The 27,735-nt window shown below is 39.0% G+C and overlaps 2 protein-coding genes across 3 annotated transcripts; both read right to left on the bottom strand.

Annotated features, from left to right (window-relative positions):
- Nucleotides 1-5,946: 5,946 nt before the first annotated feature.
- ptger3 (prostaglandin E receptor 3 (subtype EP3)) lies at nucleotides 5,947-9,056 on the bottom strand. The gene is made up of 2 exons (XM_033965434.2): nucleotides 8,137-9,056; nucleotides 5,947-6,273 (listed from the first exon to the last, which is right to left on the bottom strand). The coding sequence occupies exons 1-2, from the start codon at nucleotides 9,040-9,042 to the stop codon at nucleotides 5,947-5,949; spliced, it is 1,233 nt and encodes a 410-aa protein (XP_033821325.2). The 5' UTR covers nucleotides 9,043-9,056.
- Nucleotides 9,057-9,707: 651 nt separating this feature from the next.
- Nucleotides 9,708-13,943, bottom strand: zranb2 (zinc finger, RAN-binding domain containing 2). Of its 2 annotated transcripts, XM_033965418.2 has the most exons (10): nucleotides 13,816-13,943; nucleotides 13,231-13,283; nucleotides 13,040-13,148; nucleotides 12,880-12,962; nucleotides 12,705-12,781; nucleotides 12,466-12,618; nucleotides 11,833-11,996; nucleotides 11,109-11,168; nucleotides 10,603-10,749; nucleotides 9,708-10,400 (listed from the first exon to the last, which is right to left on the bottom strand). In XM_033965418.2, the coding sequence occupies exons 1-10, from the start codon at nucleotides 13,869-13,871 to the stop codon at nucleotides 10,343-10,345; spliced, it is 960 nt and encodes a 319-aa protein (XP_033821309.1). In that variant the 5' UTR covers nucleotides 13,872-13,943; the 3' UTR covers nucleotides 9,708-10,342. The 2 variants fall into 2 exon arrangements, with proteins under 2 accessions (XP_033821309.1, XP_033821308.1); XM_033965417.2 differs by lacking the exon at nucleotides 9,708-10,400 and having other exon boundaries at nucleotides 10,418-10,749; nucleotides 13,816-13,941.
- Between the last annotated feature and the right edge of the window lie 13,792 nt (nucleotides 13,944-27,735).

Here is a 27,735-nt window from a genome sequence, read left to right as displayed (position 1 = left end):
GATCTATGTTATTATGTCTGTGCTGTTTCCTCATTAAAAACATACCCGGAATTTGGTTTTGCTTCATTCACACGTGTCTAACAGACAAATCCTGCATATTTAGAGTTCTTCTCTCGAACTGAAAACGCTCTGTTCCATCTTGTAATGTCATGTGCTAATACAGAAAGTGCTCCATTGTGTTTTTAAACTCCATACACCTTCACTAGAATCAGTTGGATAATTTCAGCCCTGGAATTGCCCATCTGTACTGAACTCAAGGTAAACGGTGGCTGTTAACTCACATCACACGGTGGAACAGAGCATCTTGAGCTTTGGAGATGCAGACAGACTAATTATACAGGATTACTCAAACATGCGAATGAAACAAAACGCAACTCCAGCAACTGTTTTTGAAGAGGCTTAAAGCTCACAACAGTAAATTTTGCATAATATAGGACCTTTAAAACTTTAACTTAAAAAAGAAAGACTCACATGAGCGTTTGCCATTACATTCTTTTTTCTTTTTTTTCTTCACAGACACTGTTGCTTTAAATAAATATAAAATTTATTTCTGCAATATCTGAATTTATGCTGTTACGTTGAGGCAGCAACAACAACCCCGGGTCCTTCCAATCAGCCACACCTGCACAATTTGACCTTTATCCGAACGAAAGCCAGCAAAAATGAAACAAGCGCTCATTATGTAAGTCCTACATGTCCAGTAGAAAGTGTAAAAATATCTGTAACACCCACAGAGTCGCATATATTTCAGGTTCATCCAGTACATTTTACTCAGAGGGTTTTGTATCTGCAGACAGTGAGTGATAGTCACATCTTTTATTGAGCCACAAGGAACAGAGACCAACAATACAAACTTCACAATGAACTGAACTGGCTTGACTCCCTGAAGCAAAACATTTAGGCACAAAGATACATAAAAAGTCACATTCCTTTATTTCTTGTTTTTTACATGTGACTATACAATAAATACATTTGGTGCAATTGTTGCACAGTTAGTAAAATGTTAGGGTTCCATTTGTGTTCCTTTTTACATTTATACACTGCGATTCCCTCTAACAAGATAAAAACACAGACGTTTCAAGAAAGCATGCTTTTGTCAGACAAGGAACTTTTTTTTTTCTTTCTTGGCATAAAAGTCAATCCAAAAATGAATCAAAAGTGCATTTATTTTGAACAAGTCGAGCAGTGAAATGCACACACACATTTGAGCAGATTTCTAGAGTTTGCAGTTTTTTCGGGGAACATATTACGTAAGGTTATTCCTGACAAACATATCAGCCGACAGTGACGTTAGCAAATATTCATGGCACGCACAGTAATCGGAGTGTGTCAGAAAGAACAAACATATTGAAATACTAGCCCTCATCTGAGAATCGTGTCTCAGGTTTCCAAGTGTAGAGTTTTACATTCAGAAGCTTCAAAGGACAAAACGGTTTTCAAAAAGTATCATTTTAGAAGAGAAATGACAATGAAGCTAAACCTGTACAAATCCAGGGAGGGCATCTGATCTAAAACCTAATTTATAAACTTATGGCTGCACTGGAAGGCAAGGTATTTCTGTTGCAACCCCAGAAGGAAAAAGGAGGGAAGAGTCGCTGAACTTGTTTTACACAGATTTTTACAATGACAGCCAGAACATCGTTATCGTGATTGTTTTGCAGAAATGTTTATGCAAAAGAAAGAAAAAAACGCAGAATAGCTGGCACAGAGCTGACATCTGGTAACACTTTTATATGACCAACATCTTAATAAAAGGATGAAAAAAATATTTAAATCATACTGAAACAATGCTTAAAAAAAATAAAATTAATAAAAATAAAACAAAAATATATATAAAATAATACTAATACTAATACTAATACTACTACTACTACTACTACTACTACTACTAATAATAATAATAATAATAATAATAATAATAATAATAATAATAATAATAATAACAGTTAATCAAATATTTGTTCATTAACGATTAGGTTTTTGTTCATGCTTAAGTAAGACTATCCATACATTTTCTTCCACTTATGCAGGCCCAGCAGTATTAGCAGGGACTCCCAGACTTCCCTCACCCCAGACCCTTCCTCTAGACTGTTAATTCTGTTTCAAAGTGGTATTACAAAGTGTTTTTAAATCCAAGGTGAGAACAGCTTCACAATGTTCTGACACAGGTAGTAAACATATCCCTGTCTTTAAATTAAAACATCAGTTGACAAGTGGATTCAAAGCACCCAGTAAAAGGCTTTGGTGATATATAGAGCCAGCTGGCAGAGGCTTTGGTAAAATCATTTTCTAATCATGATTTAACAGCACGCCATATAACCGTGTCGAAAGCTATAATAAGTCACAAGCCAGTTTACTTTTGTGCCTGTTCCAAGCCTGGACAAAGTTTGCTTGTTTTTTACAGTGAAGGCCTCTGAAGTAAACCTGACACACTGAGATGGTTGCTACAGCTAGGGCATCTGGTGTAAAATGGTAAACGGTCTCATTTTTATATAGCGCTTCAAAGCACTCAAAGCACTTTTTACATCAAGGAACCACTCACACATTCACACACACATACACCAGTGTACACAGACACTGGGGGTGAGGTGGGTCAAGTGTCTTAACAACGACAGCATTCATCTGTGGGAGCTGGAATCGCACCACCAACCTGTGAGTCAGTGGATCTGACCGCTAAATCAATGCTTTTTATGTCGAGAGCGGGATTCGAACCACCGACCTTCAGATCAGTGGACAAACACTTTAACTGAGCTACTGTCTGGTGTAAAATCCATATCAAAACAACAACAAAGTAAAGCTTACGTTATCACAGTTTTTACAACAGATCGTCAATGTTATTTAATTAAATGAAAGATATATTGATGAACTGACAAACATTTATAACCAGGTAGTGAGGAAAAAATGCTAACACCAACCAAAGGTGTTTTCCACAGTGAAATCTATGATACTAATTATGTTTAAGACCTGTTCTGTGTGAACCCCATTACTGAGCTGTACATTCACGTAGAAAAACGATGGAGCCTGTAACAAATGAATCTAATCACAGTTTTAATTACTTAGATTTATGTGAGTATATGAACTGACACGGAGGTGAGCGGCTGCTGAAATAAGAGCCAAGAATGCGGAGTCACAGACTAGGTAGAGCAGAACATACACATAAACCATTACAATAGGACACGAGATTTGTATAATAGTGTAAAAAGTACACTTAAAGGCACACTATGTAACTTTTTTGGCGGAGGGTACGGCAACATGGTTACTGTTTTTGCCTGGGATGTTTGACTTTACAGCATGGCATTAAAACCACCTATCAATGTTGTGTTTTGGGTTTTTGTTTTTTTGTTTTTTTATTACAGGTGTTTCATAGCAAAAACGAAAACTATATATAGATGAAGTTTAATGACATATTGTGGAACATTCAAAGCAATGGTGTTTTTATGGAACCCACTACCAGAAAAGTGCTATCCACTGCAAACTGCAAACCATGTAAATATGTTTTTCTTTTACTGTTTTTGGAAGTAAAATGTTGATGTTGAGAAATTGTTTAGTTCTTGCTCGAGTCAGGATCTTGAACCGAGAAGTAATTTCAATCAGTGTTTATAAGAACTTTTAAACTGCAAGTAAAAAGTACATCCACAATGGGACAATATACACCATATAAATGCACTCTCTCACCTCAGCGCTACATTAAAAAGGCTTTGAAATCAATGGGGAAATGCACTGAACATACTGTCATTTGTCACCAGCTGCATGGATCAGAACATCCTCAGGTCAGCTTTACATATTGACTTCCTATAGAATCATTATCAGTCAAGTATTGAAGACAAGACTGGATCACACTCTGGACAGAGTGCACAACCCGAGTGTACACCTGTCACCATGGTAACAAAGTCAAAAGCAGATGAGCTTGACAAACAATACCCCAGTAGAATATGTTAAAAAATGTTAGTGTGATGTGAATTAATAGTTATGAAAGTGTGGGTCTTTTGCTAAATCAGAGGTAGCGTCAAGGTCTGGTTTTATGGAAACACATTCAGCATCACATTCTGAAAAGCCTGTGAGTAATTCCAATTAAAAATGAAACAGCAGTAGTCAGAGGAGTTGGAAGTTTTCTGCAGGGTTCATTATCGTTTGTCTCATGAAAACTGGTTTGCCTTGAAGGTTCCACAGTATGGTATTAACTCATTTATTCAGTTGGTCAAATACATTTGGTGGATTTTTATGCGATTTCCTCAAACATTCCAGTCAAAACTACATGTCAAAGAAGAAAATGTTTTGGATCCTCTACGTAAAATGTTACATAGTGTTGCTTTATTTGTCATGTTATGTTGACGAGTGTTACTATGGGGATAAAAAATTGTACAAAACTATAAATACATATAAACATATAAATAATGCCTTAAATGAGTCTAGCACGTGGGCCATTTTGTAACTTCTGTACTGTATTGTATTGTACTGTGTGAATAGCCTGTTATTTGCTTTTCCACACAGTCACTGCCTCATGTTCTTTTCATTGAAGCGGCTTAAGAAAGAACAGACATCCTGTGCTAATACTGTCATAGATCGATCGCTCTGTGTTTACATACTTCAAATCATTTTCCATCACAGTAATCCATATTATTCTGTATTGATTATAGTCAGGCCTGCAGCAGTCCAATTATTGTACTCTAACAGCGGTGCTCTGAGCTGCGTTCAGTGCAACAATGGTCTGCTCCAGAAACATTTGCAGTTTTGTGATAAATGCAGCTATAGACCTGACTTATACATAATTTCAAGCTCGAATTGTTTTGGGAGGAAGAATAATGCTGCTAATATTTTCCATGGGTAAGAATAATAAACATTCAAACTGTCCAAACATTTTAACAATAAATACATAAAGATGACATATTAAAAGAAAAATATTAACTGGATAAAAAGTTGTAGAGGGTGAATATTTTTCGCTGCTCATCCAAGCTGCTTCTTCAGTTCAAAACGTCTTCACTCCTACAATTTTTTGTCCAGCTGACAGATTGAATATGTTTCTTTTACTATGGATCATACATGGACGACTGAGGGATTATACACACACATAAAGATGATATTTCACTTTTGTACAAATAAATAGTTAGAGATTTGCATTGTATTTGCACATTCCCATTGTAAATTGCACATTCTTTTTTAAATATATTTTGTTATATACAAGTCTTATACATATTTACAAAACAGGCCTTGATTAAAGGTGCACAGATTAGACGGGAAATGAATCTGCTGAAATGAGAAAAGAACCCTTCTTTCCATTATACCACATGTTACTAGGCAACAAGAGAACAGTTTTTGATTAAAATGTATATTTTAGAAGCAATGAAAATGAAGCATAAAACAGCTGCGCAACAGACTGTCTCCAAAACTGCAGGTCTTGACACATGTGGAGGGTGAAGGCTGGTTCAGCTGGTGCGATTCAGCAGATGAGTTACAGTGGCTCAGTCATTAGACATTTATGCTGGTTCTTTTACATAGAAGTCACAATACACAATACACCGGTGTGTATAACGCTTAGAGATGGGACTAGACACATTTCCCACAAGATGAAACGAGACACAAGGTTAAGATTTTCTGTGGAATGTGGAAAAAATCTTTTGACAGACTTTACCACATGTGTCAGTCTGTCAGTCTTGTGTCCATTTTATCTTGTTGGATCTGGTCTCATCCCTAATAAGGCGAGAGTTCGGTACAATACAGAACATTTCCAACAATATAAAGGTTGTGGCAGATCTGTGTATATGGCTGGACAAATCGCTGTAACGCGAGAAGAATCCAAAAAGCGTGCTAAGAAAATGGTCATGCTTCCACATTCTGGTCAGCTCTGGAGCGCTCAGCTGCCCCAAATAAACACTCCATTATTCCACTGAGTGCAATGGTTTCCCTGTATCCAACTTCAAGTGTTATAGTTAGTTTTAAACATTCATCTTAGCTTGTCTGCGGTTTTTGAAGTCTCTCATTATCCTGGTTTTGTTTGTCTACTGCATCCAGAGCAGTCTGAGTGCCCTTTCGTTCCTCTATGGAACAGTTGGACACAGCATTGGCCATGATGCAGAACTTCCGAAGAAGAATCTCCCTGAACAGCAGATAAACCCATGGATCCAAGATCTGGTTGAGGGAGGCCAGGCGGATGGCGGTGAGAAAGAAGTTGCAGTCTAACTGGTAATCCCGGCCGGAGTTCACGATGCTGTTCCCAAAGGTGGGGTTGCACTCGTGGGAGGAGGTTTGGGTAGAGATCATCCTTAGCATTAACACCTGAAAAATATAGTGGAGTATGAAAAATAGGAAGGGTTTGGATGATGTAACAGTTGGAAAGCAATGGGTTAGAGTAGTAAAACATATAAAACGCTCTATTCTGTTGTTTCATCAGCATCAACCACCAGGCCTCAGCAGAACTTCAGTTTTGATTTGCTTTGCACACAGAACAAGCTATAAACCCCACAGAGTTAGGCCTCTTTATGGCACCTTGAAGTGCTTTTCAGATACAATTGTTTTTGGAAGGAAAACAACATTGCTAGAAATGGAATACACTACAAGGCAATGTTTTTGATGGTGTCATACATATGTGCAAAAGATAAACAAAATACCAGGTGTTGAAATGATTTGAATAGATGAATCAATAAAATGTTTTTATGTAATCAACAACCAAATATTATATAAAAGCTGGATGTAAAACAAGAGAACTATTATCTTTTACATTACAGGATGCACTATAATCCACAAACTGCAAATGCTCCAATTACTTTAACCTTTTGTGTTGTTTTGTAACCAAAGTATGATTTATCTAATGCAGTAGCACATTCATAAGTACGCTCTATGCCAGTCACAAGTATGTTAAAATAAGGAGAGTTACAGCAGAAAGTATCTAGCAACATCTAGGATATTTTTTCATACTTGCATGAATACACTTTGAATGTATCACATTTACAAAATGTCTTTAGACTAAAGTCTCTTTGCTCGAAATGGAGTGGGCTGAAGTAATACTTATTTATTCCCGCCCCCGTGTTATGCAAGTAAAACACATTTCTAGAATGATTCCTGTAGATGCATTATAAAGTTACACTAATCCCCTAATATTAATGCTCGCAAAGATTCAAATGTACATATCTAAGACACAGCAGTTGGATCATACTGGATCATAACAATAATTACGTGTGATAATAAAATGTAAATCTGTTTATAGCTCACTTCTATACTGGGAAAATATGTTGTGGACAAAATCATTAAAGGGCCGTTATTGAGTTGTGTTTCTTTCACACATGTTTAACACACAAACCCTGCATATTTATGCTGACTTCTTCTCTCAAACAGAGAACGCTCTATTCCACCTGGTGATGTCACATGGTAATACAGGACGTGCTCCACTGTGCTTTTAAACTCCACACATCTTCAAGAGAATTATTTGGATGGATTTCAACCTTGGAACTGCCCATCTCTACTGAACTAAAGGGAAACGGAGCAGTTAACTTGAAAACTACCACTTCATGACATCACAAGGTGGAACAGAGTATTTTGAGCACTGGAGATGAAGAATATTAGTAAATGAAACAACACAACTCCGGGTCTGTTTTTGAAGAGGTAGTAACACTCTAACACGGTTTAAAGCTCAAAAGAGTCCATTTGCGTAATATGGGACCTTTAAATAAAAAGATCATCAATAAACAAAGTATTGCACACTGTCTTGGGCAGATGGGCTTTGCTGGGTTCTATCTCTGTTTCTATTTATACATACATATACATTTACACACTTAAGTATTCAGAAGGATTTCCTCATTTATTGAAATTTTCATGAATCCCCAGCAGTCACCAGTAACTTTCCACATGCTACATTCATGCATGCTGCTCCTACAGTCGTGTGTGTCTCTATTAATATCCACAGAGGGACTCATAAATATGTAACTGACAATGCCTGACCTCAGTATCACCAGCAGACCCTTCCAACAGGACCCAACTAAGTGGATTGGCCCATAATTGTAAATGACAGCTGTGTGTGTGTTTCAAAGGGGGCTTTGTTTCAGGAGTGGTACAGCTTGAGAGGAAAAAAATATTGTGTTATAAAAGAGGTATAAACCCTCATGTTAACATCATGTGCCAAACGTGTGATGGAAGAAATCTTACCAGCAAAGGGGACCAGCATATCAGCAAAACGCACATGATTCCCAACAGCTGAATAACAGTCTCTGTAGTGAGCCTTTCCCACTGTTTGGAGGAATGGGAAGTGCCAGATTTAGTTTTACACCGTAAGATTAAACCTCGTATTGTCACTACATTACAAGAAAATGTAACAAGCAACGAGAAAATCCCAAGTGCTGCAAAAGTAATGGCAAAAAACATGTTCCCTGGAACCTCTCTGTCCCCCGTGCTGATAAAGCACCAAGTCCCGGGCCACTGACGCGTGTATTTCCCGACTCCAACGATAGGTAAAAGCGCAAAAAGCAACACAAGACACCATATGACAGCTAGAGTCTGTTTAGTCACGCTGGTTTTCATGTGGTTAGAGTACCAATGTGGGTTTGTTATGGCCGTGGCTCTTTCTATTGCCATTGCGCTGGCCATAAACAGTGCGCACAGCCCGAAAGTTGTCATGCAAACACCGAAAAAAGGGCACAAATAGCCAGAAGAGTCGATTCGGTCCCATTTCAAGTCGGCTCTGTAAACTGATATTACTATTGGGCTTGTTAGAAGCTGTCCAAAGAGGTCTGTAAAAGCCAATGAACCAATGCAGAGCAGGAAAGACCGTTTCCTTTTGTTTTCTTTCTTTCTGTAGGAGATATAAACTAGGATAAGTGCTAAAGAGTTGCCCACCATCCCAGTCACCATCATAGTAATTGGGAATCCGACTGAAACTGATCTACAGCTGGAGTTCTTGGTGATATTGTCCCCTTGCAGAGTCTTGGACATGTTGGAGGTCAGCATGTCTCCAAAAGTCGCTTGAAAGTCCTCCAGGGAGTCACACGCATCCCCTGTCATCCTGCCGGCAGAGATAAACACGCGGGCAGATGATAAGCCATGTGTGAGTGACATAAACCACTGGTATTCCTACTCCAAGGAGCTGGAAACTGAATGCACTGCGTAAAAGCGCATCAGCGTCTTTACGCACGAGAGGCGGGACTTCAGGACCGCCCGTCACTTACAGCTTATTTGTAGACTACTACTGTAAAAGGTGCACCTCAAGACTGGCTGCAGCAAGTCTGAGGAGAAGCTACTGCTACTACTTTAGAGCTAGGGTTTAAAATGTAAATAACATTTGCCTCGACATGTGGGCATGTTGTGTCAAAGTAGTCTAATTGATGTAGGTCTACTGTGTCCAAAAATATTCACTTTGTCTTAAATCTCGAATTGTGTAGCGTGTATTTAATTGGAGGAAAGTTAAACACCAACCTCAGTCGTTTGGAGACTCTATGATAGATGGAAGCCAGTTTCCTTCTCTTATTTATTCCTCAACACTCTATCACGTCCCTTTTAGTGTCTGACTTGAGTCACTGAGAAGCAAAAATATTACTAAAACATTGCTAAGACCTCATGTTTGAGACGTTGCATTCAGCGCCACTTGTTGGCAATCGTCGGTACTACATGAGTTTAAAGGGACGACTAGTTAAACCTTAAATGGCGCAATTTCTTGTTATCTATGTATAACATCTTAGAACATGTGTGCATTTTCCACCCGATAAATTGGCTTCAGACAAACATTTTTAAAATTGTTTTATTTACACGTGTACATTAGTGATGCTTTACCAACAACATACTGTACTGTTGAATCCTACTGCAGATGGGTAATTAGTTTTTTCTAATGTTACTCATTTCTTTTGAAATTGTGAATAATTAGCCATTTCCAGTGACAAAAATGTAGTACTTGGCCTTAAAGAAAAGTAACAAAATCTAAAACCAAACTACAGAAAACAAAATTACATCGATTCAAAAATGATGAATACTTACCTTCAAAAACAAAAGGCCATAATGACATTGCTACATTGTTCATATTCTTTTTCAATAAAATGGTAGGAGAAAAAAGAAATCTCAGCAAGTGTTCCTCTGACATGTTTAAAAAGTGAAGTTTACACTACAATGACTACTACACAGAAGAACTGACTTTGTGAAAACCTTTCACAGTATTTCTTAAGTTATGGTCTGGACACCTACAGTTACAGACTTGGTAAGAGATTGGGTTGTACTGCATTTGCTCAAAGGACAAAAAAGTGTAAATGTTACTTGAAGAATGTAGATCAACAGTTTACTGAATGGGAGCATTTGATATCTTGCAACACAACATGCATTGGTATTGGGTTTCCTTATGTTTTCTGATGTGCTCAAAAGCTGTTTAAAGTCATTTCTTTTTTGAACTGGAGCCAGAATTTGATGACCCAGAGGACTGCCCACGCCTCCTGCAAGCACAAACACAAGGGAAGGAGTACAAGGTCAGTAAGCCCATTTATTTCTCATTAGTTATTAAAACTAAACGAGGTCACAATAACACCAGTATAGCATAAAATCCCCAGAAATGATAAAATGACATAACTGCAAAATCCAAAAGAAGGCAACAGAAGTATGATCTGTGCCACTGTGGTATTCCACATAAACCCAAACCTTTCGGACGAATGGGATCTAGAGCGCCTGCGTTTCCTCCCTCCAGAAGAGGACCGGGACCGACTGCGTTTGAGTGTCCTCTCGGGGGAAGAGGAGGGCGAGCGGGAGGCCTTCCGAGACGAGCCCTTTCCAGACCTGGAGCTGGATCTTGTGAAAGGATAAACCAAGTGCAAAGGTCAGTAAAGTCACAATCAACTCCACTTGCATGGGTTAATCAACAGCTCTCAACAGCCTCCAAATACTTCAGAATTTGGGCAAGAGAATGAATAGTTGGTTAGGTGTACTACTGCTAAGAGCTGCTTGATTAAGCCCTAGGGTTTCTAGTCTGGTTCATTTCTATTCATTTGAAATTAGCCAAACTTATTGTAATAAGATAAGGTCATAATAGTTTGGCCATCTTTATGTCAGACTACAGTGGAAGTAAGTTAAACTAGACCAAAGGACTGAGCAAGGCGTGTGCCCCACACATCCACTCTCAGAGGGAGAGTGCATGTCACCTCATTCACCTGGAACGGGACCTGGAGTGAGAGCCAGACCTGGAGCTGGACGAGCTTCTAGAGCGGGACCTGGAACACAAAACAAACCCTTTCCAATCATCTCAATACTGTGACAACAGGGCATTTCATCTGCCAATACAGGGTTAGGAGGCAAAAAACCTAAAAATAGTTACATTTGTGCAGTGACCAGACAGAGATCTATACCTCTCGAGTAATACAGGTTATAGACAGAATACTATACAACTACACTTTATTATGCATGCAGCAGTCAGAAGTGGAAGCATTTTTCATTAAATCAGTTTTACTTTGCAAATCAAAAATCAAAATGTATTTGTAAAGCACATTTAAAACAGCCAAAGCTTACCAAAGGGCTCAACAATACAGGTAGTTATATTAAATAAGGGCATAAGGGCTAACACAAGGTCAGACTGCTACAAATGTTCAGTGTATGTACTTTGATTATATCTTTGAAGGAAAAGTATTTTGTACAGTACAATTTTAAACATTTGGTCATGAGAGTGTACTTTAATATAACTAATTGTCTGCATGCATTCCACCTCTGTTTTGAAGATGTGCTATATCTAAGGCTATAACAAGAGGGGTGGGTTTTAGGGTGGAGGAAAACAACAAAAACATTACAAGACAATAATTTTCGATCATTCAAAGCATAAATAAATAGAGTGCTGATACTGACATTTTGCCCGTGGTTACCCTTTGACCTGTACCCGTTTACCTGGACCTGGACCGTGAGGCTGAGCTGGAGGAGCGAGAAGAAGAACGGGAGCGGGATGAGCCTGAGCGACTGCCCTTCTTCTTCTCCTCCTTCTTATCCTCATCTTCATCACTGGCATCCAAGTCATACTTTGAGAGGTCTCCATCTTCATCCTCCTCATCATCCTGAAGATAAGAATAGTATTTGTATTGTATTGCATTTTTATAATCACAGTTAAAATGTGTTTTATAAATTCAATCCACAACTCCAAAACGATAAACCTAAATATCAAGTGCTTTTGACTATGTCACGCCAACTTAAATTTATCATTCAGAAAGTTAGATTTTTAAGTGAGTGAAAGAAATGTGAAAACAAAAGATTTAACTGGTTTGGTGATGGGGTCAATAATCATAAATCATCAGAAAATATTATGTTTCATCTCACTATAAAAATAATGTTTAAATTATTATTAAATTAATAATTATTATTTAAATATAACTGAACAAGTCATTCAACATTTTAAAATGTAACAAGATTTCTCATTAAAACCAGGAATTCTAAAATACTGTGAGGCGCCTTCCCCAAAAAGGCAAAACAGTGAAGTTTTATATATAGTTATATCGCTATTCTAAAAGAATGTAAAATAAAACTTACATCCAACTTATATTTTGAGAGGTCACCATCTTCATCTTCCTCCTCCTCCTCCTCCTCCTCTTCTTCTTCCCGTTTTGATTCTTTCTTTTCACTTTCTTTAGAGGAAGAAGTGCTACTGCTTTTACCTCGGAACTTTTTCTTTTTTCTACCAAACTGTAACATGAAGACATTTCATCAAAACAGGAAATATAAACTTTTACAAGTACAAGTCCATTTCTGGAGAAACCAACAACACTGACCTCATCATATTCTCCATCAGACTCCTCTCGTTCAATATACTCTACGTTCTCTCTCTCATTGAAACCCCCGCCATAACCTGACAAAGAAATGTAATCGGGATTTTAAAGTAAGTTATTCTTACTGTATTAACATACAGTAAGAATAACAATGGTGAGATCTGTAACCATTAGTAACCTGTTCTTTCTTCAAGTTTGGCATATTTGGGTGTATTACACATGTTGCACTCCGATCGTCTGGCCCAGTTTACATTGCCACATCTAGGGGAATAAAACCAAAATAAATTATTAAAGGTACATCTAAATACATTTCATATAAAAATGAGTAAGACACTTACGTTTTACACTGCCAATCATTTGCACTAAAGAGTCCTCTGCTTTTTTCTGCCAAAGTTTTACCAATTTCAGTGCCACCTGCTTTCATCATCTTGGCTTCAGTGGTTTTGTCTGACAAAGAAAACAGATATTGATTAATTTAAGATGAGGGTTTGAAAAGAATCTGATGAACTGCAGAATAATACTAACTTACCTCTGCCACATCTGTTACAGCTAGTTCTCCTTGCAAAGTTTACGTTTCCGCACCTGTGAAATGCAAAATCAGGTAATGAACTTTGTTTACTTAACACACCCAGGCTGCGGAGGAGAACTACGTTATAAAAAAAAAAATATGTATAAAGAAAATGTCAACTTTACTACTTGTGACATCTGGTTTACCACTCAGATACATAGAACAGATCTGCATGTAACTTGATACTGTTACTTTCCAGTTTGGATCCTCAGTCAACATCATGTCGAGTGCAAACCTCGAGCGAGCAAGGTTTCCTGATTTGTCGTGTTAGGTGATGTTTAGAGGTAATTTCGTGTTATAATTTCATTATAATATTGGGTATTTGTGTCTTAATCAAAGTTATTGCGGTGGAGAATAGAAAACAAACTCGCAAAGGCAGCAAACTTGTGTGATAAATGTGAACAAAACACTACATGGCCTAAAAGCTATGTGCTGGATGCTAGGAGCTAACAGTTAGCTGCATGCTAATGTTTGTTGATAATGTTTAGCCTTGTGTTTATACGAGGCTTGATGTGATCACTATTGTGCTCACCAAGAGGTACTCACTTTTTATCGGGACAAATCCAGTCCCCATCGCTTACTCGAAAACTCTTTCCAGACATTTTGAGCCTAGAACACTACACGCTGTGCTAGCTCAGGCTGTTCCTGAAGCGCTGAACGTGCTCTGCCTCTGCGCATGCGTCACGTGTATCGTTGTGTTCATTCCGTTCAGATGCACGAGCGCCCCCTGTCGGCTCAGGAGCAGCTCTACTCTACTGGGCTTTTGTAAAGTTCAAGAAAACTGTCCAGAGATGGCGAGTCACTACTAACTAATGCCAAAACATTATGATAGAATGTAGTAAGAATCAGTAAACAGCTCTTAAACAATAGCCTAGGTCTGGAAGAGCAAATTGGTCTTACACTTAGTGGGGCTTAAATATAAAACAAGAATTGGGCTACATTTTCACTGGGATCTACACAGTTAAACTGATCTCTCTCAAGCAATAATGTTACTGTTCATGAAGTGTTGCCCTTTGCATTTGCTCTACATTACAAAGGTGAGCCACTAGATGGCAGTTAATGCTTAGGTTTACTGTTGCAAATTTGCCACACACCCTCCTTTTTAGGTCGGTCTTTTCCACCTTTGGAGCACAAACTGACTATACTCCAACAATTGAGCTTTTTGTAATGTTTTCACTCAACATATTGAAGATAAGCAGTGCATCAGCAGTGTAGTAGGTTGTCATAGTTACAGTAGCAACCAGCACTTTATTATTTATTGCACGTCTGTGTCCTCTTTGACCACTGTGACAGCCCTGCACACTGTGTCTCTTGATTGCATGATACAAGATGAGTGTTCATGTCAAGAAGAGGATGGTCGATAAACACTCTTATTCCTGGTTTTAATAATGCATTGATTCTACCGTAATAAGCACATATATCTGAACAACAACTAGGGCTGTGTTCTTCCAAGTACCTCACGATAAAACACCTATGCTGGGTCCATGATACAAATCTATCTTGATTCTCTGACCTTGTTATAATATGTGTTCTGATACACAGATATGTTCACAATGCCCATAATATCAGAGTTCAATTGTCCTATGAATAAGTCACCTTCTCAGTCCAGCAGATAAAGCATTAATGCTGTCATGAGGAGGTAGTTAACACATTTTAATCTTACTTACCACTGTGTATTTTTCCTGTTCTGTGGATGGACAAATATGTACTGTTTTTTTTTTTGTTTGTTTTTTGTATGTGTGTCCTTTCAATGTTTTTATATGTGTTTGTCTTTTTTGTATTCTCTCTGCTGTAAAACTAATTGCCCCATGGGGGACACAAATAAAGTGAAGTTGAAGTTGAAGCGTATAACTTGGCAATTTTTTAATGAATTCATGTTGTTTAAAAGTATCATGATATACATCTCTGTATCGATACATGCATTGCAAAGAAGTCTGTAACGATCTATTTTTGCCGTATCAAAATTTTCAGCACAGTCCTAACTACAACCCACTCAAAAGATGATTGGAACAAGCCAATTGACCCATATAGTCTTATCCACCAACTGAACCTTTGGAGTAAAATTTCTGGTAAGAGCTTAAGAGCTTAAGCAAAAGTATGCTGTGTATAGTGAATTTGTCCATTTTTGTGTGTGTGTGTCTCTTGGATTCTGTGGTCGTCAAAGTCAGTGGCCCCGGAGGTCAGTGCCACAGCTGCTTCACGACCCTGAGCCTCACCACTGTCTCTTACACCATTTTAACTGCACTCCATTATAGTCCCCTGTCTATCTCCACCCAAAACCACCCAGGCTTGTCCTCCACTTTTCAGCCTTGACGGGTTTATTTAATTGAATACACTCCCGATGATCTGAGCCCATTTTTAATCATACATTGTTTTAATCTCCTTGTATCTGTTAGGCTGACATAGGTTTGATTTATGAGCCCCTTGAAACAAAGATTATTAGCCGTAGTAGAGGCCAGCGAAGATAAGATATGGAGTCTGGAGTCACATGTCGGGATGTGTCCTCTTTGTGTTCGAGGAAATGACTCGTGGACCCCATCAGTGGCATCTCAAACGCAATATGAACACAGCACTGTCTGCTCCAAGGAGGCTTCTTAGATTATTTGTTTAAGTCTTGTATAGAAGAATTTTCCTCTCCGAAGCTATTCAGAAGTTCATCTGGGGATAGCATTAAAAGCAAGCAAATAAAGCCTTGAATAGCCACAAGATACTGTTGTTTTCCTTTCGGCTTTTGCATCTTTGGACTTCTGAAACAATCTGCCCCTATGCTGTGATATGCAAATATGGCTTGGATGCCCCTAGGTTTGAAATGGCAAATGTCTACTCTATTGTACTGACAGAAAAAGACACATTCTCAGGATTTGAATTATCCTCATATGTACTTTGGGTTAGGGTTAGAGGGTTAGGATAAAACAAGTAACTGTCAAATAGGAAATGCGTATGATAGCTTTCTTGCAGTCAATGTACTGGGATATAAGTAAAAGTACTAGTTCCAGCAAAAGTAGTGATGCATTAAATTAACACAATGTACCTGCTTGTCACTATGGAGATGTTATTGCTTTCCACAGTAAGTCATTAAACCTGTCTGTCTTCATGGAGATAAGTAGGTGGAGTCGCCAGGTCAGATCTATGGAGAGGGACCCCCACTCACAGTAAGAATGCATTTTGTCAACATATCTTCATAGACAATCAGGAGGAGGACCCTTAAACACAAAAGTTTACTATAACTCAAGTAATAAATTGCAATGCGGCTTCAGCCAACACATCCTGTCTGTGTTATTGAATGTTTGTTTGCAGCCCAGAATGGCATGAAAAATTCAATGAGCAGCCAGCCAATTAAACAGCACTTAGGCAAACCATGTCCCATTACATTTAAGTAGCCTTGGCGTGGGTCTTTCTTTACTCTGACCAATGCCCATCTCGGGATCTGATAACATCCCTGTTCAATACCAGCCCCAGCTGAGATACTTCTTGGATGTAAATGAAGCTTTAAGCAGTGCGGACACACCTCTCTCTCCCAGGCCGGTCATGGATGGGCGTTCCTGCACTGTGAGGTCTGACAGGGGAGCAGCAGCATGTATAGAGGCTTGGAGAGACCTGCCACGAGCCACTATGGGCTTTCCAGAGCTGACAGATGGCACTGAGCTGTTCCCAGGGAAAAGAGGCAAAGAGTTGGATGGTGGAGGCTGGCATGAGCTGCCCTCCATTCTGGAGTTAATACCATGAATCAGCTCTAAGCACCAGGGTGACATGGGTTTCCCTGTGTGGGTGTTTGTTTATCACACGTGAAAGCAGGTTTGTCGGTAAACATCTGGTGCAGTCAAGGTAGAACTTTTTCACAATTTGTAAAAGCTTTTGCCCAAGTCACAAATCATTCCAAAATCTTTGACTCATCGAACTTTCTACAATACTGTAATTATGGTGGTGTGCCAAAGGTTACAAGATTTGTGAGAGTGGATTTTCGTGCTGGTATTTTGTTCTTCATTATTTCCAGACAGAATCACTGGCTCTGTGGTACTCTAATCGGTTCGCCTTGCAGCTCTTAGACACTTTTTTTTAATGGCAGAATGTGTTTCTATGCTTGGGGCCTGGCTCCAGGAACAGGGGTCTGCTCTGTGAGCAACTGACGTTACCCAAACATGACAATTACGTTTGTAATAACATTCAAAGTACCTCAATTGTACTTTTTAATCATGAGATCTCAGCAATTCACAAAACTGATTCTCAAAAAGGTGTTTCATAAATCCTCTAAGGAGCTCCTCTAAGTAGTAAAGGGATAGACCCTTTTGGGCGGTAGTCTTACTTCGCGTAGGCCTCTTAGGACCCCTCAAATGCCCTCCAAAGCTAACCAGTGGAAACAAGGCTCTATAAGCCCCACCAGAATGCTGTATCTTTGTGTGCTCTTCCTCAGTGAAACAGGCAGTACTGGCAGATGTGCGGCTGCTTTGTGCCGTATCTCCTGCGCTCTCATCCGGCCCTTATCACTAAAGCACATTCATTTTGAAAGCAGAAAGCGTGCATTTTTACAGTCTACTCCCAACACTCCTGCGAAACGCAATCTCCAATACATGATAGAAGGCACAAAACTTTAAAGTAACAACTCCGCTACTTAACTGCATTTGCAAATGAGAGGCGCATCATCTGTTTTGACATAAAATGTATGGAGCGAGCTTAATATCAGCTTTATGCTGTATTTCTGCCATAAATCTATGCTCTAGTCAACTTGTCCTTATTTGACCTTAGAGCAGCACTGTGGTTTAACCTTGCATGTCTAACATTGTTTGACTTAAATGTGAATTTATACAGTTTATAGTTACAGCCTTTTCTCTGCCTACACAAAGACATGGCTATAAGAAAGATTCAAGGGAAAACAAACCAACCTTGAGGTTAAATAAATGTTGCACAAAATAGCCAATTATAATGTGCTCTGAATATATTGATGTCCATATTGCTGCTGTTTCAGTTATTCAAACCCATCCCCTCCCTGTGTGTGGACTTGAGTGAAGACCTGTACCTAGAGGGGCCATTACAAAATCATGTTCACCCATCTTGACTTTGAAAACACAATGATACCTGAGTTGATCTGCTGACAGCTTGTGCTTGTTGTTGAGTCTGGCAGATCTTGACAGAGAGTGATGCTGGCATGGAGTGTAAGAGCCGTAGTTCTTCAAATGGAATCGGAGATATATCCACCTATAAAGTGTTTACAGGGTTAGAGGCGAGACCACTTGATGATTTTCGTGTTTCGGCACAAAATGCAATATCCAAAGCCATGCCTCCGCCAGGGCCCAGCCGGGGGGATGCTCTCCTCTGTCATATCTCAAACGGCCGTGTCAGGTCAGAGCGGCGGGCACAGCTTTAATTGCCACACATCACTTTTGGGGATGACTCGAAAGGGAAAAGAAATCAATGTCCCCTCTGCACAGATGCCAGACAGAATAAAGTGAGTATCATTCAACCTGTGGCCCCTTGTGCCTGTGTATGTCTAAGCATGAAGTGAAAAATAATAGGAAATACTCAAGTGTGCAGCAGTCCAATTCAATACAGGAGAGAAGCAGACTGGAGGGGTGGAATTAACCAGCTCTTGAAACTTAAATATAAATGGATCAAGAACTGCAGAAAGAAAAGTTTGTGGCAGAATCTTATGCATTTGCAAAAAAAAAAACAAAAAAAAAAAAACAAAAAAAAAAACATGCATGTGTTTCTTGTCTATTAAAAAGGTCATTTTCTTTTGTGCTGCTAACTGAAAGCCCAGTCTGGGAGTCAAATCCTGCACCTTCATGCTTTGAGGTGAGAGCGCTAACCTCACTGTTCCCTTTCATTAAAGCTGACCTATTATCACCTTTTTAGAGGTTTTAACCATGTTATAGTTGTTTCCCCTTCTCATTTACCCTCTTGAAGTTATATTTAGAGTCATTCATGCTTGTTTGAATAATCTTTATACTGCTGTATTCAAGTCATTGCTCTGATCAACCCCCGTTTTAACCGCCACACGCCCACAGCTCTGCCCACTTTAGTTTGTTCCCATTTTCTTAATCGGTGATATGCGTAGGATTCTGCAATGTTGTGTAGTCTTTCTGGTACAAATGAAATAAAATCCGCTACTCGATGTGCAGTTATCCATAGGAGGGGCCAACAACTATGTGGCTCTTTATTATGATGACGTTTACGGCAATGTAGGATCCCATTGGGCACCGCAGTTTTATAACACGGATGTCAGGAGCTTGTTTCTTTTATTAAGCCGTTTTAGATCAATATTGAGATATAAAATGTCCAAATTAGAACATAATGATCCACGGGTGTCTAGAATATAGCTGACACAAGCACAATGTGTCTTCTTTAATAATAGAAAACACTCCAGGAATATTACATGTCTTTTGATTATTATTTACAAGGCTGATCGTCAATCTGTCAATCAAGTATTGTTTGCACTTCTTACTCTTCTTACTGCCTTCTTTCCTCGCTTAGCTGCTGTCTTCATTCTATAGTCTTGTGCCGTAAAAGAAAGAATAAAATGGCAATCAGTGAGACGAAGAAGTCACAGACAGATTAGCGCAGAGAGGAAAAGGCGATAGGTAAACAATACTCTGAATGTAATTAAGTGACCTGACTTCAATTAGAGGCATCGTGTGTGGAAAATTGTTTTTGTAGCTCGGTGCACTCAAGCATGCATTTGATCCCGCCATTATTCTTTGTTTATCTTAACCCTTTGCAAATTCACTTAGCTTTGTTCAGTCACTCCATAAGTTTCATGTCACCACCTTGCTACTTACTCAGAATAAATTTACAACATTATTGGCGCAATAAAAGTTCTGTGCCAAAGTACTACTCAAAAACTTTTTTCATTACTGTCCCTAGATAGGGCAAAAAGGGTGTATTGCCCAAGGACATAACCGCAGTATGCACTCAGAGCAGCTACCCTCAACTAGTACATTACAGCTATCACCTACGGCAAGTATTCAGGTAAATGTAAATTATTTTATACAATGATGTAATCTGTCACCAACTGTCCAAACCAGTACCCACCATGGGCTGTGCATGTAAATGGACATAGCTAACCTTCTAGCCGCTGTGGTCTAAATAGGAAGTGATGGTGGGTGCGCTTCCGGCTCCATCAACTTTGGCTCCAAAACTGTTGCTGCTCTTTCCGTAACTGCTGATGTCAGGCTCATTATTTTGGTCCTAAAATGTTCTTATTAACGCATTCTACATGATCCTGGTGTTTTTATTTTGCTGTTGTGTCCGTAAATCAAGATATGAACATTAATAAGAGACAAGTCAGGCTTTCCCAGAGGTCACGCCCGCTAGTGTCAGCAACTGGTTTGATTGACAGCTTTCCTAAGTGCATGCTCCCTGTGAAACCAGCGGAAAGGGGCGTTACCTTCAACATCCTCGCTCCAGATTGGCTCTTTGGTTGCTATGACACTCGCGGGCAGAATTCCAAATATGGAACTCGGCTCCAAATTCGCTCCATAACGGCTAGCTGCTGCTTTGACTGGAAACCGAGCTCTTTATTCAGTCTTTGGTACCCACTGATATCACTAAAAACACACAACTCTTCTAATTAGCAAGTGGATTTTTAGGATTTCAGGCATTGGTATTTTGTTGCTGCCTTCTGCACATATCAGTGGCTAATGCGACGCTCCCTGCCCTGACTATACGCTGCACCTCGCTTAGATGTGGCAGCACAGTGATTAATGCGATAGGTGGAATTTGTCTCGTTATGTTGACACGGCCTAATAAATGCCTTGTAAACAGCCAGTCGCCTCTGTTAATGCATCATCATAATCCCGGATTAGGAAAGTGCCTGGCATGGCCAATAAACGCAATTAGGCTCTGACTAAATGAATTCGCCCATGCCCTGACTTCTTGCCTGTCCATTCTGAGGAGACAAGTGTGCGGTAGTGTGTCGCTAGGTCGCTTAAGGGGAGACTAGGTTAGAACATCGAGCCTATTAAATAACACAAAACCTAACTCGATTTAGGGTTAAGTACAAAGCATGTCGTGTGGAGTATACACTGGACAGGATTGAAATGAAAACAAATACCCCATCTCTCCGCCTCTAATCTGTTTAGAACTATGGCATTATCAACAGGGACATCAGTGGCCGTGAAATGAACTGCGCTGATTCAGGCTTGGGTCGCTCCATTGGGTTTGTGTGCGCATGGAGAGCTCAGATGTTTATGGTGTATAGTCTGTAGATAACTGTTTTTGAGACTGGGAGAGCTGTTATGATAAAAGGCAGTTACAAAGACTGGGACAAGAGCACAGTGTTTTCCCTGCTTTGTTTATTATTAATATGTTGATCTTTTTTGGTGGAGGCTCTGCTATCTTCTTGTATATATGGATATTTTAATGCTTTGTCTGGAATGATACGCATTAAATCTATCTATCTCCTAAGAAACACGCTCCACCAAGGCAAGTTACAGGTCAGATCTGTGGAGAGACGACCTTGCTCACAGTTAGAATGCATATTTTTCAGCAATATACAGTAATATTTTGAATATTTGCAAGATAGATAAGTCCAATGACACACTCTGGAACGTTCCAAGTGGTAAAGCAATACGATCTCCATGGAAGTTACAAAAGTTACATTGTACAGCTTGAAGATTGCTTATATATTGATTCAGATGCGCAAACGCCAATCGAAATTTGAACACAGTGTTGCTTTAACTTCGAGACTTGCGTCACCGTATGTGTGAGGTGTTGGGGCATTGAAGTCAGTTGAAATTTCAGACACATATGAAAAACGTCAGTTGCGTCAGTTGTAAAAGGGCTAAAAGTAGCTAAGAAAATGTTTGTGTTGAGGGACAGTTGACAGATTGGTTTGACTAAAGGTGAGGAGCTAATATCCAACATGTTTGAATGGTGGGTTCATCAGCCCGTCTGACAATCATCATTCAAATGACAGACAGTGTTGACCCAATGTGTTGAGTCTCTTTGCTCTGTCTTGCCGTAAGTTGCATCATAGAAGCTACACGACACTCTTCATATTCACAGCCAATTGCCCTCAGATTTTACCTCACAATTTACCCGGTGACAGGAGATGGCATCACTTCTTCAACAATCATTTCCTAGTTGTAAAAGTCAGCTAGCAGGCCCAAATATTAATTTTCAAAAACTAATTTCTAGACATTCGCATAGTTAAACTACAAAAGAATTCAATTCATGTGTAAAGTTAAGGCCACATTTTTACTGTTAGGGTTGTCAAAAGTGTTGATACCCAATACTCAGCGAAATTAAAACTAGAACTGAACCTGAATACTTTTTTAAACAAGTACTTCTAACATTATCATATAAACAGGACAAAATTTGACCTTTTTTGAATAGAACGGTCTCGATCTATATCAGAGCTTAAAATGGCACAGTTTAACATTATAATGATCTGATATTTTGTGTTTAATTCAGAGTTGACACCTTTTGTTATGCTTGTAGCTGTTTACGTGTTGTTGTTGTTGTAGCTGCTTTTGTATGTGACACTTGGTTGCTATGCCGACAAGTTGTGGAGGTTCTATCCGTGACATTCTGGTTTGTTTTTTGGAGACTGGCTCTAGTGAGTTGAGACTGCTGTTGTTTTGCTCTTGTTTTGGTGTGTGTTACAGTCTATAGTAGCCTTTGTGTTCAGAGAATAAACAACCGGAAGAAATTTGACGCATTTTCTTACACCAGAACACATCAATATAATATGCTTAATTTGTTACATAATGTTAATGTCAATGTTCTTTTCAGTTTCCTTTGTGTTAATGTTGTCAAAAGTGTTGATACCCTATACTTACCGAAACTACAATTGAAATGAGATACTCTTTTAAGTATACTTTAAAAAAAAAAAAACAATATCACATAAACAGGACAAAATTGGATCTTCATTGAATAAATCTACTCACCGTATCTGTTGCTGTGGGCGCCATCATCATCTTTCATATTACCTTAAACTGTATTTTTTACTGTACATTTCTGAAAATCTACATTAACAAGCCTATATCAAATATTTAATGTGTCCCATTGAGGATGTAAGCATGAATAAAGGTCTAGTGGTTCAGTCTAACTTGTAATAATAATGCAGATTTGATGTATTCACTGTATTGGTGACCAGTCTAGGCCCTCAGTCGGCCCTCAGCTTTGTCTGTGGTTTTATATGTAGCCATTTATGAGAAAAGTTTGGACACCCCTGCTCTCGAGAATTGGTGCAGTGTTGACTTGTTTATCATGTGAACACAGAACATTTTACCCAAATCAGCCTACTTTACATCAGATTTTAGCAGCAAAACTTATCCAAAATCCTCCATTTAAATGAATTGGATTCTCGTTTCACCGGAAGTGTCACCACAAAGAAAGTGCGGTTTAATCTCATTTATGGCAAAAGTGGACAGGGCAGAATAAGGTCAATATCAGATCCTAACCTCACACAGTTTAATATTAAAGACTAGATTTACATTCTATTTTCAAATAAATAAAAACAAATGTGTTTTTAGTATCATAAAGGTGTTAGTAAAAGTATTGAGTTTCCTTGTACCTAGAGTTAAAAATGTTAGAGAGCACCACTAGAACACTGCAGCACGTCGTCTTACTCGTGTCTTATTGGTGGAAATAATTACACATTTATCGTTATTATCGCTCCGTCTTCTTTTTTACCTCTCGATACTGATGTGTAGTTTTCTGCTGAAGACATCCAGCCATCCCTGAAACCCAGTCAGCCCATACGATTACCAGAGTGATGGTCAATTGAGATGATCAATTTGCATAATGGAGCATTAAATTGGGCCCATCACCGGCACCTCTCAGCAGCCCGCTCCCACCGAGGCCTCACGGAGAATGGCAATTGCTCTTGAAAGGGTGACATGTATCCTCCCTGACTCTGCTTTCACCAGGCAGCTCAAGCAGTTACACACTCAACGCACCACATTTTAGTGAATAATATACTTGAGGGTTATAGAGCTCTGCCAGAGTTTACATAGAGGGATGCTGTATAGATTTATTTAGTGATTTATTCCATCTGGAGGCAAAGTGTCTCATCTCAAGCCTCCAACACTTAAAATGCCATATGAAAAGAATTACGTGTATTTGTTTTACTCATTTGATTAGGCATCACAGTTTAAATAAGGCTAACAACAGTAAAAGGGAAGAAAAGTTTATTCGTATAGCACAGTTCCTACACAAAGTAATTCAAAGTGCTTTACAGAATAAGAAATGCATGGACATCACAATACAAACAAATCAAAACATAAATAATAATTGTAAAATTAACATTAAAAAGAAGAGTCCAGAGTAAATCCTTTCAGTCATATGCACAGCTAGACAGAAAGATTTGAGCCTGGATTTAAAAATGGTCAAAGTAGAGGTTTTGTTACATAAAACTGAAACTATGATTGCCCATGTTTAGTCCTGACTCTGGACACCAGCAGGAGGCCTGTCCCTGAGATGCTTCATATGGCACTAACATGGGAAATGTACTTTGGAGAGACTTGTTCATAAGCAGAGCTGCTTTAAAGTCTATTCTCTGAGCCACAGGAGCCAGTGCAGAGACCTGAGCACAGGACGCATGTGCTCATACTTCCTGGTTCTAGTCAGGATAATAAAGCATATGTCTTATATAGTGCTTTTCCAGATGTAAAGTTTCTTCATAATTTTGTATTGTTCATTAATTTACTCCACGCTCAGAGGTGGTAAGTTACTATTGTAGCCATAGCTGCCCTGGGGCAGAGCGATAGATGCGAGGTTGCCAGTCTGTGCCATCAGACCCTCTGACCACTACAATCACTCACTCTCACATCACAGTCATACTAAGTGGGTGAAGTATCTTGCCTAAGGACACAGTAGAGAAATACACATCTGATAAAAAAGTTCTGACTGCATGCTGGGTCCAAAGACAAAAACAGCAGAAAAAAAGAACAGATCTGCACTGCACTTTTTACTATTTTAACAGCACAACAATGTGACATTTTGGGGTCAGGCTCTTCTTCAGACAAGAAGAACAGTATGCACTACAGCCACTACTGTGTCACTGTGGCACCAGGTCTTAGATCCAAGTACCGGTACTACCCTGGCCCAACCCTGCTCAGCTTCTGAGATCAGATCAGGCATTGACAAGGTGATATGGCACCAACTTTGTGGTGAAATGATCAAAGTAGGTCCAGATGTATATGAACAGATCTTCCAAAACACACATGAGCACTCTCTGGAGAGGAGGTCACCACTTTATGACATCGCTGGTGGAACAGAGTGTTTCTGAGCTCTTGAAGAGGAGACAAATTACTAAGAACCTCTAATATGTTTTACACAAAGAAGGAGAAATATTTGTGTGCTCATGCTAATGCTGATGCTAATTTTGAGGCATAATAAATGGTAAAACAACAACACAGTAGTATTGTACATATAAATATAATTGGATAGTCTTTATTATATTTGAATATAATAGGTTGTTCATTTTATGATTTCTAATTTTAATAAAAGTGACTGTTATCTTTGAGCCACAGTGAGCTTGCTCATGCGCTGCTGTTCAGAGAGCATATTCTGTTTAGTATAGTATAAGTATAATGTTGTATAATGAACAAAATGTAAAATAAGAATAGACATAAGTGGAAAAAGCATGATATGTGTGCTTTAGATTAACATAAATGTATCCTGTTTATCTCGGTCAGATTGATTAGGCTCACAGAGGCATGTCTCAAACGCCTAAAGATGTGTGACAAATTGCTTCCATGGAGCTGCTGGATCCTGGGGTGACTGCGGTGATTGATGCATGTGTCGTGTGAGTGGCAGCTAGCAATGAGATAGAGCCATCAGTGTGTTTCTTTTGTTTCAGGTGTTTTCTCCTGGGAGATGGAGAACAATATGTCGACAGGCTGGCGTGCACGTTTTGTTAACTGGCCCGTTTGGAAAAGCCCATTTGGCATTGAGAGAATTGCTGGAAGAGACAAAAGAGATTGTGTGAATGGATAGATACATTCTGTAGTAAATATTTTGTCAGAGGATAGAAAAATAATGTCATTAATTAAATACACTCAGAATTTCAAACAAAGATTTCCAAACTCAGTAATGGCATGACTCAGACTCTGAACTACTGCTTATTCTTGTAGATTTTGCAGATTTAGTAGAATTTCTGATTAAGTCCAGAGTTTGGCTGTGTCTTCACAGTTGTGCCTAGAACCAAAAATTTGATTTGGAAGCTTTCCCAGTCTAATATTGTACATTGGCCTGTGCCAGCCAAAAGTAATGTGTTTCTGTATTGCCTTTCTAAAACACCATTAATAATAACTTCACCAGATTCTGCATAAACACATTTTATATTTTGTCATTAAAAAAAATCACCCAAACCTCTTAAGTGGAGTGGACAGTGACACATGGCTAATTTGTTCATATTATGAATAGAAAGTGAATAACTTTAATTCAGTGGAGTGAGTGCTGCCTTCAGTGCCAGGAGCGACCTGCTGGGCGGGTGGCAGGCGCTCAGCCGTGGCCTGACAGGTGAGTGACATTTAAGAAGTGGTGATTCTGCTTCTAAGGCACAGACCACCGCCTCCCAGAGCCTTTGTCACATAGTGACACCTGCAGGGTTTGATGTGGTCTATGGAGGACAAATGGATACTATATAATGTATAGACTATAGTAAAAGAGAGGATCAAACTATTCTCAAACATTGTTCATTTGAGACTAACCCGGTCATGATAGTTATTATATTGTAAGAACAATATTTCTGTTCTTCGTGTATACCTTTTTTTTTAGCTGTAGAAGGTCGTCTTAAGTGTAATTAATTTGGTTTTATAAGAATGTAGAACATTAAGAAAGGAGTTAACTAGGATTACTGCTTTAGGCTTGCAGTGATACAAAGTAGTTTCAGTATTTTTGTCTATCATGATATCTTCCAGAGCAACACACTCCAAAATGAGTTATCATGACAGGTCAGATCATTTTACACAACCTTTTCTACATATAGGTTTGGGACTGACACAAGTGCACTCGCTACTGTAGGCACGATTTACTAACCATACATACTTTCTCCAAATCTATTCTTGCTGAGTGTGACTATAAGGTACAGAGTCCCTCGGGACATTTATCTAATAGATCCATCATTCAGCTCTGACAGAGAGCCATTACCAGCACTCCAGTCTGAAAGTTTGTGTTTGAGCGGGAAATGAACACTCTGCCCTGGGTAAATAAATAAGAGGAATATAGCCCTTGTGGGAGGTGTTCAGTGGCTGCCTGTGTAATATAAGGTTGTGGGTTCAATCCTCTGACATTTCTGTATGATAGAATGGACGAGTTGTTGACATTGGTAGTTTTCAGATTCTTGAATGTGATGATGCCAAACTGTCAGACGGGGGCAAGAGGATGCTTTTTTCCCATTGGATTACATTGTTCTTTCCAATAGGTCAATACACAAACATTGAACCTGATTCTTTTTATTGGCGATTAAAGCCTAGAACTCGCACTAGTCCAAAGTCCAAAAATCTGTATTTTAACTAGAAT

This window comes from Periophthalmus magnuspinnatus, chromosome 4 (assembly GCF_009829125.3).
Source record: "Periophthalmus magnuspinnatus isolate fPerMag1 chromosome 4, fPerMag1.2.pri, whole genome shotgun sequence".
NCBI lineage: Eukaryota > Metazoa > Chordata > Actinopteri > Gobiiformes > Gobiidae > Periophthalmus > Periophthalmus magnuspinnatus.
Note: the sequence above shows the minus strand (reverse complement) of the source record. Positions and strands in the feature narration are given on the sequence as shown.

Coding starts and splice junctions, on each gene's coding strand:
- ptger3 (XM_033965434.2), bottom strand. CDS start 9,042: ATGTCACTCACACATGGCTTATCATCTGCCCGCGTGTTTATCTCTGCC. Junction 6,274..8,136: donor TATGCTGGTCCCCTTTGCTG/GTAAGATTTCTT, acceptor TATATTTTTCAG/GTGTTAATGCTAAGGATGAT.
- zranb2 (XM_033965417.2), bottom strand. CDS start 13,871: ATGTCTGGAAAGAGTTTTCGAGTAAGCGATGGGGACTGGATTTGTCCC. Junction 13,284..13,815: donor TGGATTTGTCCCGATAAAAA/GTGAGTACCTCT, acceptor TGCATTTCACAG/GTGCGGAAACGTAAACTTTG. Junction 10,750..11,108: donor CACTCCAGGTCCCGTTCCAG/GTGAATGAGGTG, acceptor TCCTTTCACAAG/ATCCAGCTCCAGGTCTGGAA.